General features: G+C 41.5%; 1 protein-coding gene across 1 annotated transcript in view; it reads left to right on the top strand.

Annotated features, from left to right (window-relative positions):
- The window catches only part of RFWD2 (ring finger and WD repeat domain 2), a 202,417-nt gene that overhangs the window by 28,721 nt on the left and 160,400 nt on the right, over positions 1-13,296 (top strand). The window contains exons 3-5 of the mRNA XM_018555556.1: positions 2,070-2,167; positions 8,149-8,213; positions 11,398-11,517. Coding sequence (XP_018411058.1) covers positions 2,070-2,167; positions 8,149-8,213; positions 11,398-11,517 — 283 coding nt within the window. The remainder of the gene's footprint in view (positions 1-2,069; positions 2,168-8,148; positions 8,214-11,397; positions 11,518-13,296) is intronic.

Genomic DNA, 13,296 nt, shown 5'->3' with positions numbered 1-13,296 from the left:
AAAGGTCTCCTCAGATCACAGGTACCAGTATAAATCCAGGTGGAAAGAGAAAAAGAACAAGGACATAGTGCGTAACGTCCAATAAAATGCAATTTATTAAATAAGAAATGCGTACTCGCAATGATATAAACAGTACAGGCATTGGGTATTGCTAGATCAGACCAGCATTGCAAATGGCAGCACAGTGATAAAACAACCTGTTCGCTCAGCTCAGTGCAGTGACATCAGAAGCTCTGCCCTACGTACGTTACGTCAAAACACGTGACTTCATCAGGGGTCTGACCATTCACTGGGTGGAGGTGAAGGTCTGCCTGCATTGTGTGATTATCCTTACCTGAGAGTTATATGCAGATTGGCTGCGAATCATCTGAAGGATTTTTTTGCACAATCACCATTGTTTGCTTTTGTTTTTTCCTTGAGACTTTTTATTGTCTATATTGCTTTTTTGTCTTTGTAGATATTTTTTATGCCTCATTTATGTGACTCACTTATATATGTTTCAATTTATTAGATATGTATGATTATTAGCTCGGCACAATATTGTTTTGAAAATTGTTCAGATATTTAGTTATATCCTTAGTGCTTGGTAGCTCTTATTTCCACATTACACTTACTGGCGCTGATCACCTTTTATTGTTTTATTTTTAATCCTAATTGTTGAATCCTCATATCTGCACTTGGGTAGAATCACATGGAGCCAAACAGGCCTGATGAAGGACTTCTATCGATAACCATTGACATGTAGCCAATGTATTCTGCAGCTGTATCTGGGAAACTCCGCTTCCTCAGTGCCGTAGTGTCCTAAAAATTGAACTGGTCCTCGAAGCTGAAGAATAGTGGATAGAAAAGCAATGATTGATTCACAGGCTGGAAGGTCGTCATATTGTAACCTTTTGGGCTTTTTGAACCATCTGAGGTATTCAAGTGTATGTATAAGCCAAAACTTTGTTTAGTTTGGATTGAGCAGGGGAGATTTTGAACCCCTGTTTTTATTGTTGTCCATATCCCTGCTGAGGAGATTTACCATCTCGTTTAAGAGCTCCTTATTTCAGGGCAAACCTGTCATGACAATCTCTGACCTCCTCTTTGTGTCTGAAAGTTACTAATAGAGGCAGTCCCTGAGTTACAAACATCCGACTTACATACGACCCCTACTTACAAACGGAGGCTATTACTGTACAGCAGGGGGTGCCAGGCTGCAGCCAAAGTGTACCGCACAGCGTTTCAGTAGTTGTAATGCTACTGCACTCGTGCCGACGTGGTGTGCCCGCCTTTTTGGGTCTGGTTTGTAGTACTGTACGTACATTACAGGAAGTTGGCTCTTGTTAGACGTGCAGATGAGGTGTGCCCACCTCTTCTTCCGGGTCACTGTGAGGTTTTTACTGTTTGTATCCTGATTAGGAAGATTTAATCTCACTTCCTGTCCCTGAGACAACAGGAAGTGAGAGGAAATCTACCCCTAGGAAGGGAAATTCACTCCTGTAAGAGTTAATAATGTGAAACCTCGCACCACTACTCTAATCAAGTTAAGCAGCAGCTGAAATCTGTGGGATCAGATATATCGTATGAAATGAATGGTAAAAGCCGCGCTGTATGAATGAAACCGCAAAAGTGTCAGATATAGTAGATACTGACCTTGAAGTAATGTGATACAATGTGTAAAAATTAATGAAGAAACGCATGTATATAACGTGCACCTTAGTGTAAATGTAATTGCTACAAAATATCCAAAATGAAAAATCAAGTGCACTGAATATTAACTGTGAATCAATGGGATGCAATGTGCAAAGATTAACAACTAGAAAAATGCATGTGTAGAACATGCACTACAGTGAAAATAATAAATGGTTAAAAAATGTGCATAAATGGTTAAAAAATGTCTTCAATAGTCCATTAAGTAAATAGAAGATAAAACATTGGCTGTAGAATAGACTCAGTCTCCTGTGACCAACAGAGAAATCTTCTGGAATTACCTAACTACCTTTTAGGTAATTCATTTGGAACATGCATCAAGTGAAGTCAGCAACAGACCATGTGATTTTTTTTTTTATTTTGTATTTTTTTTACAGCTACAAATGTATCCATCAAAGTCTGGAGGACAATAACCGCTGCCCAAAGTGTAACTATGTGGTTGATAACATTGACCACCTTTACCCCAACTTTTTAGGTGAGTACATTTTGCTTTGTATCTCTCTTCTAGGATGCTGTGTACTCTGTTGCTTTGTGTCTTACTCCTAGGATACTCTTTACTCTATTACAGCTGAGCTTCAGGCAGCTGTTACAAATCGATGCACCCCACACCTTTTAAATGTAGTCAAAGGGAGGCATTTTATCAAGCGGATTAGTAACACAATTGGGTGCAAGTCCTACTGCCTCTTATTCAAAGAAGTCTCTGCGACAAGCTTAGTGTTTGTGACCCCTGTGCCTGTATTCCTGAACAGCAAACTGTGACAGATTTGCTCAGATCTGCAACAGATTTGTCACTGAGACTGATTTTCAATCTAACCAGATGCATAATTAGGAAGTTGCCAGGATCCGGTTATATTACAGCTTGGTTCTACTTTTAGAGCAGTTGAGGGAGGTATTAATGATCCATGCTGTAACCTTGTAGTAAATCTGTGGCACAATCTAACTGCTCTTGCTACAAAATCGAAAAACATCCCACAAGGAGTTTTTTCTTTTCTTTCCGGTACTTGCCTATACTGATAGCGACATCCTGGGGTACCGTGGGTCCGGCTTATCAGGAAGCTGGTGTTCTATCGAAAGAACACCGGCTTTGCGCTCCCTCGCGATGCAGCCTGGCTACCGGATTGGTTAGGAAGCAGGGCTGCCTCGCAGTGGCACTATGCAGTGTGAAGCCGGCTACCCAGCCAATCAAGAAGATGGGTCATGACATGCTGCCCGGCTTCCTAATTGGTCAGGAAGCCAGAAATAATATAGGGCCAGCAGTTTTATGCAGCGCTTTAAAATATAAGGAAGACATTACAATCGCAATTCAAGACAAGATGGTAAGGAGAGCCCTGCCCGTGAGGGCTTACAATCTAAAAGGGAGGGGCAAGTGATACATGAGGAGGTAAAATGCACAAAAACGCTGTCGCCTGGGTGTGAACCCGGCCTAAATTCCTGACTTTATTTTTTTTACATGAAAAGAAATTAGAACTTCAAATGTGATTTAAATATTTTGTGTAGCCTCTAGGTCAAGTCTCTGGATCATGTTCGTGGGATACACTAACTTCTATAAAGTAACATGCATCACTTTATTAAACTTAGAGCCAGTGTTTGTTACATGTGAGGAAGGAGCAGTCTCTTCCTGACTGATTTGAATTGGCTTTTTAACTCACACTTTGTTGTCTTCTACCATTCTCCAAACTTTTCACTCTTGCTTTTTTTTTTTGCTTCTTGTTGCTGGTTACTAACAAACAGTAGATAACCTCCAGATATTCTGCAGAAACCTTTTTGAAGTATCCACAGCAACATTACACTTTAATTGTGGTCTTCTAAAGACGTTTTGCATCTTTGCAATCCAAGACCGTTTTACTACCCAACAGGCAGTAGTGATAAGTACATTTGCCATGTTTATGTTCACTTTCTTTTACCAAGCATTTGATTAACATATCTTTCTACCAGATACAGTCATGAACCGCTGCATTTCTGTCAGATAATGCACCACTACACGCAGAAAATTTTTGCAATTACCAATTTTTAGGCATTCTCCTGTTTATTTCTTTTGTTTGTATTGGTATGACAAAAAAAGTGGAGGAAAAGAAAGCCAAATCTGACACATTCCATGGAAAACTCCATAAATGGACTGGACAAAATTATTGGCACCCTCAATTCATATTTGGTAGCACAGCCCTTGAAAAAAATAACTGAAGATCAATCGATTCCTGTAACCATCAATGAGTTTCTTACACCTCTCTACAGGAATTTTGGAGCACTCTTCTGCCCCGGGTCTCTCGGATTGGAAGGGTTCCTTTTTCCCAACTGCTGTTTTGCGATCTCTCCACAGGTGCTCCATGGGATACAGATCTGGACTCATTGCTGGCCAGTCCAGTACTCTCCATCACTTTGGCTGAAACCATTTCTGGGTACTTTTTGATGTGTGCTTTGGGTCATTGTCCTGCTGTAAGACCAATGACCTCTGCCGGAGACCCAACTTTCTGACACTGGGCCCTACATTGCACCCCAGAATTCTTTGGTAGTCTTCAGATTTCATAACCTGCATACAGTTAGGAGATCCAGTGCCCGAAGCAGCAAAGCAACCCCAATACATCAGTGGACCTAAACCATGTGTGACTGTAGGAACTGTAATTTTTATTCTTTAAAGGCCTCATTTAATTTTCTGAAAATAGTAGAATGATGGGCTTTACCAAAAAGCTGTAATTTTGTTTCGTCTGTCCACAGCACATTCTCCCAAAAGGATTTTGGCTTCCTCAGGTAAGTTTTGGCAAACTCCAATCTGGCTTTTTTATGTTTGTGTCAGCAGTGGGGGTCCTCCTGGGTCTCCTAGCATAGCGTCCCTTTTCATTCAGATGGTGACGTATAGTGCAAGCTTACACAAGTGTGCCCTGTGCCTGAAGGTCAGCTTGAATTTGTCTGGAAGTTGATTGAGGGTCTTTACCCCCCATTCAAACAATCCTTCATTGCAATCTTTGAGCAATTGTTCTCTTTCGTCCACGTCCAGGGAGATTAGCTACAGTGCCATGGGCTGTAAACTTCTTGACAGTGTTGCGCACAGTGGACACAGGAACATTAAGATCTCTGGAGATGGGCTCGTATCCTTGAGATTGTCCATGCTTTTCCACAATTTTCGTTCTCAAATCCTCAGACAATTGTTGGCTGCTCTTTTCTCTTCATGCTCGGTGTGGCACACAGACACACAGCAGAAAGGTTGAGTCATTTTTAAACTGTTTTTTCACCATTTTAAACTGGTTGCCGTTGTGGTTTCTATGTTGTCAGCACCTGTTAATTGTTATCAATAATTTCAATTAGTTGTCAATAATTTCTTGCAATTTGGAGAAGATGCCCATAATTTTGTCCAGTCCATTTCTGGAGTTTTGCATGGAATGTGTTAGATTTGGCTTTTTGTTTTCCTTCCCTTTTTTGTGTCATACCAATACAAACAAAAGAAATAAACTTTTGTTTGCCTCAACATTTGTAATTGCAACAGTTTTCTGCAGGTTTATTATCTGACAGAAATGCAGGGGTGCCAATATTTTTGGCCATGACTGTAGCACTAGGGTCTTCATGTCCTTCGTTTTCTATTTATATTCTTTATTTAATGTGGGACAGGACTGAAAAAACAAATGTTTTTATAAAATATTTCCTAATATACATGGCTAAAACTAAAATGAAAAATACATTTTTAATTTGTATTTTCAGCCAGGGAGGTAGAACTATGGTCTCCTTTTCACATGTTTTCCAGGCCCTTCCAGGTCTATGTTTTGCTGGAAATAGACATTTTACAAAGTTCAGTAGCTCAAGATGATAACATAAGTCTGAGCAGTGATTCATCACCCCTCCTTCCTCAGCATTCCGGCTCATTACCAAATTTGTTAGAGAGAGAGAGAGACTTAAAGGAGAACTATGGGGTAAGTGTTTTTCCCCATAGTTCTCCTTAGGGTCACGGGAGATCATAAACTAGCGTCCTCCGCGACCCAAAACTCAGCATATTCGAGCTACAGATCGCGGTATATTGAGACTGCAGCAGCCGGGACGGATATCCCGACATTACTGTCGAGATCCAGCCAGCTGCGTGATTGTCAATCACGCAGCTGGCTCTTCCTATCTAGAGTTAGAGCCAGCTGTACCCTCCCCCGTTCGTTCCTCCAGTAAGCGCTGGAGGATCGGGGAGGGATCCCTGCGGGAAGCAGTGGGTGATGGTCACGGCTCAATGCAGGGATATGATTGAGAAGTGAGCGAGCGACGTTATGTGTTCTCTCACTTCCCGATCTATTGAGCCAACGTGTGACAGTTTTATTGTCGCACGCCGGCTCGAACTATGAGGTGGAGTGAAAATCACTCCCCTCATAGTTCTCCTTTTTAAAGTAATATTACATTCTCAAACTTTTTTCCAATAATGAATCCAGATCAAACAAATCTACATTGGCCAGCAAAGTATTGCTTTACATTTTTGCCCAAACACTTAGAATCATCATGTTCCTGAACAGCTTCCTTAAACTTCCTGTCCAGTATAAGATCACAAGGAACAGTGCAGACTCCAGCAACTGTTTATATACTAGCTTGGAAAAAGGAGGAGGGAGAAGAGGCGGGCACAGGGGGTGGGAGTAGTTTGATTTGCTGTGTTTGTGAAGACACACACACACACCTTACTAGCACACACACCTTACTAGCACACACACGGGTGACTGCATAGCACTTTGTTTGAGAAAGGAGTCCCTCTAAAACAGGAAGTCAAGACGAATGCACAGCCGATTCTGCAAGAAATTAAAACTTTGCGCTAATATTGCGCAACATAAAAATTTTCAACTACCACCATTTTATTCTATAGGGTCTTGGCATTCAGAAAATATATAATGTTGGGGGGTTTTACGTCATTTTCAGGCCTAAAATGTGGAATATAACATGGGTGCAAAAATTGAAAAAAGGGCCTCAGTCATGAAGGGGTTAAGAAGCGACAGCCATTGTAAGTTATTTAATCAGCATTTCAAATAGCTTAAAGGAGAACTATAGGGTTCTATCTTTTCTTGATTAATGCATTCCTTAGACTAAATAAGTAAATTATGTAATTTACTCTAATTAGCCAAAATGCACAGTAAGGCTGTAAACCCTTATTTAAGGTGGTGGGCGGGGCTAACCACCGCAATAAGGAGACATCACGACGTGTCTGACGGGATCCTCCCCACTGATCTTCCATATATGGTAAATTATGTCACTGGAGATCCCTGCAGACTGGCAAGCATCGATCTGCAGGGATCTCCAGTGACATAATTTACCATATATGGACTTTCCCATTTGTAGTAAATGCTGAAGAGAGAGAGAGCTCCTTCCCCTCTCATCAGCGATCCACGATCATTTTAATATGTCAGTGTCACACAGGGCAGGGAGAGAGAGAGAGAGAGAGGGGGGAAGGAGCCCGGCTGGCACACGGGGACGTGCAGGTAAGGAGAGAGCTGCTGCGCATGTCCATATATTCGTGGACGCGCAGCAGCTCTCAAGAATCGCTGTCAGTCATCAGTGGGGAGGATCCCGTCAGACACGTCAGGATGTCTCCTCATTGCGGCGCTTAGCCCCGCCCACCACCTTAAATAAGGGTTTACAGCCTTACTGTGCATTTTGGCTAATTAGAGTAAATTACATAATTATTTAGCCTAAGGAATGCATTAATCAAGAAAAAATAGAACCCCATAGTTCTCCTTTTAAAATCATTTTGACCTTAATATCACTTTAAAGAAAACAGTTTCCTCTGTGCTCTATTTTTAGAAAGACCTTGGTGTTCTAGGAATTCTGATCTGCCTGCTTTTTCCAAACAGGTTTCCAAAAAAATTGAGTGTTTCAATTCAGATTATTTTAAATCCATGAAACTAATTAAAATGTCTAATATAATGCAAACAATTATGACATTTTTTTTGATGTTGGGGAAAAAAGTCATTTTTGGTTTTTGGCCTGACCAATCCTGCTGCGCAACGTGCGGTGCCATTCATTTCAGTGGCACCCCAAACGTTCTTCTGGCCGACAGTGTGATTGCCAACACTGGAACGCGTGGTACTGCAATGTCGTGCGATTTACACAAAAAACTGCATGCAGTTTTATTCTAAACTCCACTTGTGTGCTTTAAATGATGGTATTTTTTCAAATTATCCGATTAGTCGAAAAAATAATTGGCCAACTAATTAATTATGAAAATTTGATTAGTTGGCCAATAATTTTTTTCGATTAATCGGATAGTTGCAGCCCTAAAACAAAGCCTGTTTTCCAAAGAATCCAAATGCTTACAGCAACACACGTTGTAGATTTGTGTCGGCAGGTACCTTTTTTATACTGAAAGTTTTTTTTTTTTTAAAACAGCCATACATAAACCACTGTTCTTTAGGTATCCGCATAAGAACGTTCTTTTGTCGTTACCTGGTAACTTGCAGTCTTGTTTCTTTAAGTTAGTCACCTGATTTTTTTTTTTTTCCTTTTCAGTAAATGAACTAATTCTGAAACAAAAGCAGAGGTTTGATGACAAGCGCCTAAAGTTGGACCCATCGGTGAGCTCTTCTAGTTAACTGTATGTAAATAAACAACTAAATAAACAACTAAATAAAAGCAGTCACATGCTTGTATCTTGTTTGATATGAGTATCCAGGGGTAACATAGCCCTTCAGCTGTCCTTGCTTCACTCCTAGCAAGTGTTACTTTCTAGTGAAAAGAATATTTAACAGACCTGTGTGAGACAAGCTGTAATCTATTATCTTGTTGATTTTTTACGTCCTGTCCAAAATCATACCGTGGACGAGGTTTTTGTTTATTAATGTCCTCTGTTCATTTCTGAGAAAAGCCGTGCAGAGGTTTGGAACATTTTCCCAGGTGTGCAGCATCTGTTAGTGGTAATTTCACCTAAAAGACTTCTAGATAGGTCAGTCAGATACTCGTCACTCCCCCCTCCCCCCCCAAATATACTATGCACTTGCACTAAGTTTGGACTGTCATCTTTGGAATGGGTATAAAAATACCTCTTTTGATTTTTGGTATTCAGATCAACCTGTGCACTGGGGTGGGCACTTAAAGTGATATTAAAGTTAAAAGGCTTTTAAGCTATTTAAATTGCAGAATAAATCAGAATGGATGCTGCTTCTTGATTTAAAAAAAAAAGGTTTAGCTTCCTTCAGAATTAGCTGGTCCCCTGAGCACTGGCCCTGATAGTCTGTTTCAGGGTGGCCCTTTCCCTTGCAGCACCTTTTTGTGTGTGCTAGTAAGCTGTGCGTGTCTCCCCACTCTCACAGGCACAGCAGGGCAAGCCAGTCCTCTGCTCCTTCCTCTCTTCTTCCTTCTCCATGCTAGTAGATGAACAGTTGTTGTAGACTGCTCTGTCTTTTATGATCTTGTACTAGACAGGAAGTTCAGGGAAGTGGAGCTGAGAGAGTTGGAGCTAGCTATTCTCAAACATGATGACTATAAGTGCTTGGGCGAAAATTAATATAAAGAAACAATTTGCAATATATACCGTATTTTGCGCTCCATAAGGTGCACCGGACCATAGGACGCAGGCAGGTTCTGTGACAGAAGCTGTGACATCCCGTGCATGTTCCGGGCGTCGGGCAATAGGGATTCGCTCCATAAGACGCACACAATTACCCCCGCCTTTTGGAGGGGAAAAAGTGCGTCTTACGGAGCGAAAAATATGGTACAGTATTTGTTTAATCCCTTCACTGAGCTTGTTTTTAGGGGGATAGGCTTTACATAAGTGAATCCAATCTAACCATAAAGAGGGGGCCTGTGGCTGTTTGGTTTTTGTGAACGCTTGGAAATCTTACATCCTCAATGCCCTTTTGCAGGTGGTGGTGTCCCAGAGTTACAAACTTGAGTTTTATTTCCTGCTCCCTCCTCCTGTTTTTCTAACTTTTCATTCTTCCTGTGTCTCCTCCACATCTTGATGGTCTCCATCAGATGCCTTCTGGACTCTTGGACCGTACCAAGGGGTCATTGCCGCATTCCCATCTGCGGTACGGTTTCTGGGTTAGTACTTTCACCTGTTCCCAAGCACAAAGGGGGAATTTGCCCCATCTTGGAACTCAAGGTTCTGAATGCCTGCATTCAAATCCAAACATTCTGGATAGAATCATTGAAATCTTTTATCATTTCTCCACCAGGGAGACTTTCTAATCTCAGTGGACATAACAAATGTTTACCATCTTTCCAATAATTCAAGGGTTTCTGTGCTTTGCGGGTGAGCCACTGCACTACCAGTTTGTAATCCTTCCATTCGGCTTCTTGGCATCTCAGTGGGCTACTTGGATAAACTCCTCTTGCAGGAAGAGTCATGGGGAAGCTCTTTAGAACAATGCGTCTCTGACAGTCAATATGGTACAGAGTTTCAGATGGATTCTAAACCTCCTGAAGTTGTTGGTTTTGAGCCATCGCTTGGAGTATCTGAAGCTTGTCCTGGGCGCTTAGCAGAGCAGATTGTTTCTGCCCTAGGAGAAACGTAAGACTCTTGTGCCTCTGATTTATGCAGGAGCAGAGAGACTGATGGCTCCTTGACTCGAGTGCACAAGATCATTGGGGCTGATGGTAACCTCCTTCGATGTAATTTAATTTTCCCTTTCCATTACAGTAGTTTCCAACGTCACATACTGTCATTGCGGGAAAACCAATAACATCATAGACCATTCTGTCTGTTTATGGTGGCTTTGACATTGAGAAAGTTGTTCCTTCCCATGTCCTGGAAAATCCTTTTGACTTATTTAGAGCCTGTCTGTTAAAGCCCAGGACTTGGCTGTGTAATTCAGAGCATATATTTTTTTCTAAACCTTTTGACCTAATCATTACTCTGACATGCATCAAATTTAGCCCACTTTCATAAAATGGCTATATTTTGTATGCTAAAGTAGCTGCTGTCAAATTTGACCGCTTTCCCAACAAGGACAGGGAAGCAGCAGATGGACAGAGCTTGACTCAAGAATTGGAAGCTGCGATCTTGGAAATTCCTAGGATGAAACTAGAACTAGTAGCGGTTTGCTATTGCTGTTTGTGTGCCCTCTGGGGATATGACTATACAGAGAGCCATCAAATTGCTGCTCTTCAATGTTAAACCCTGCCTCTCCCTGTCGTTTGACAGTTAAATGACAGTGTGAGGCTTTGTTTTGGATTACAGGCCAAGCCCTTTGCACATCTTGGGCCTAGATCCAAGGGAATCCATAGGTTTGCAAGGATTGCAAGAAGACTAGAACAGGTACTAAGTCCTGTACCTTTTAGTATTTTTTTTTTAGGCCAAGGTGGCAGGCTTACTTTAAACTAACAGCCTTTGGATTGTGCAAGGGGAATCTATCAGGTAAGAAAATTGTATTCCATCATTGGTAGTTTATTTTTCAAGATGTAAGTTTGTGAGCAGTTGTTCATATTTTTCATTCATTAGTTAGTAGTTAGTGAGCCCCCATTTGTAAAAAGTATTTGCATATTAGATGTCTTGACACTTCAGTTGTATGCACAAGTCAGGGCAAAAACTAAGAAGTGAAGCAGTGATAAAGATGGCAACACTGTAGTCTACACCTGTAAAAACAACACAGAAGAATTCGAGCTACCTTTTCTGGCTAAATCAGCTGACTTAGGCAATGGTGCAAAGTGTGTGTATAACATGATATTATGTACATTTACTGTTTGTTGGGTAATCGTTACTGGCATTTTTGGCTGCTAATGTTGTATATGTTAATAATTATTTACCGCTTTCCCCAGAATGGTCATCGGTGGCAGATCTTCCAGGATCTGTTAGCAACTGATCAGGATAACCTGGATCTTGCCAATGTGAATCTGATGCTTCAACTTCTGGTACAGAAGAAGAGGCAGCTTGAAGCTGTAAGTATGCAAGACAGGCAGAGCAAGTGCACTGGGCCCAATTTCTTAAGTATTTTTGAGCAACCTCGATAAAACAAGTCCCAGGCGTCTTCCTCAGCTCAGCTATTAAACGAGGCAGTATGTTATCAGGAAAATGGTGTATGCTGTGCATTTGGAGAAATTCTGTTTTCTCAATTGTTATGAGAAGGCGCTATTGGATTGCTCTACAGCAGGGGTCCCCAAAAACTGGGCAGTTCATTGTGCTTCAGACCATAGGGGTCTTGACTGTGGCCATTGTGAAAAGGAAATTTCTCAGGGTTATTGGGCGTAAACAATTCCCCAAGCTTAGTGTTCAGCAGTTAGAGTAAAAAATGACCTTAAGCCTTTGGTTAGAGGGAGAAGAACATTGGTGACACCGGAATGAATAGTGCCCCGTTGTTGATATCAGTGGATGGAATCGTGCCCTATTGTTGGCATCAGTGGAAGGAACAGTGCCCCACCCTTTGTAGCGGTGGAAGGAAAATTGCCCCATTGTTGGTATCATTGGGAGGAATAGTGCCCCCAAAATTGGTGTCAGTAGGAGAAATTGGGCCCCATCCTTAATGTCGGTGGAAGAAATGATGTCTCAAGCGCCTGTTAAAAGGAGGCATAGGCCCACATGCAGCTGCAGTTTGGGGGGACCATTGCTCTACAGGAATAAGACATTCGGGTCTGACTGTGCCACTTAGACTAACACCGATAGTAAGCCAAAACCGTTCCCCTTGCCTTCTAGTGTTGCCTGAAGGGATCTCCTAACTCACTGCTACAGGTCCGCTGTGTGCTGATTTGAAACCATAGCTCTGCGGCATCTGCCAGGGGCTGGCTTACCACCGTACTAGTGCAGTGTCTCGCTAAATAGGACTGGCAACCCCAAGGACTGCAGTCCTTGGGGTATTTTTGTCAAGGTCTGCATACTGCTCTGTTCCAAGAAAATAGAATTGTAGGCTTATGTTCTGAACTGTAGAGGAGAAATATAGAGGTTCTTTTCTGAACATTGGGAATACTCCATTAAAGAACATTTAGAAAAAGTCTGACTGCTTCATGTTAGAGATGAAACTGGAATGAAAAAACAGACATAGAATAACATGTGAGGAAAAAAAAAAGATTTTCAGTTTTCTTGGACAGCAATAGAAAAGACCCAGAAGTTAGGCACCAGCAATAATTGTTTTAGGCTACTTGGCTTTTGGTATTTGTCCAGAACAGAAGTAAACCACTATTATAACCCTCAATCCAGTTTTGAAATACTGGGTGTCAAAATTCAAAATCAGTTTTTAATTTAAAACTGTATTTACTACTGTAGCGAATCACTAGATGTTCTTTTTTAATTATAAGCCTGACAAGCCCTTGTGGTTTTCTATACTTCCCTAGCTGTAAGCCGGATTTAGTTGGAATGTATTGGACTTGGGTAGAAACTATTCTCTGTATAAGATTCCTATGAAAATGTATTCTGTAGTGCTTTCTTCTGGTAGAAGGTATCGGTGCCCCTGTTTTCTCCCTCTTGGCAATCCCTCCCAGGCTAGCGAAGACAGTCTCGTGGAATTGATAAAGAGTCTTTCTGTCCCGGTTGCATGCTGTGCCAGTAACAGAGCCTCCTTCTACAGCACATATTGTTCAGCTCTGCTGCCAGGACAGCCATAAAAATATTTGGCCAAATATCACAGCAGCCAAAGAGAAAATAATATAATCTTCAGATTAAATTTAGCTCCAGAAATAGAGAGGCTGAAGACAGCCTAACATTTGTCCACTAGAGCCTGGCACAAG

Source organism: Nanorana parkeri, unplaced genomic scaffold, assembly GCF_000935625.1.
Source record: "Nanorana parkeri isolate BGI_ZX_2015 unplaced genomic scaffold, ASM93562v1 scaffold201, whole genome shotgun sequence".
Lineage (NCBI taxonomy): Eukaryota > Metazoa > Chordata > Amphibia > Anura > Dicroglossidae > Nanorana > Nanorana parkeri.
This window is presented reverse-complemented; position numbering and strand designations above follow the sequence as displayed.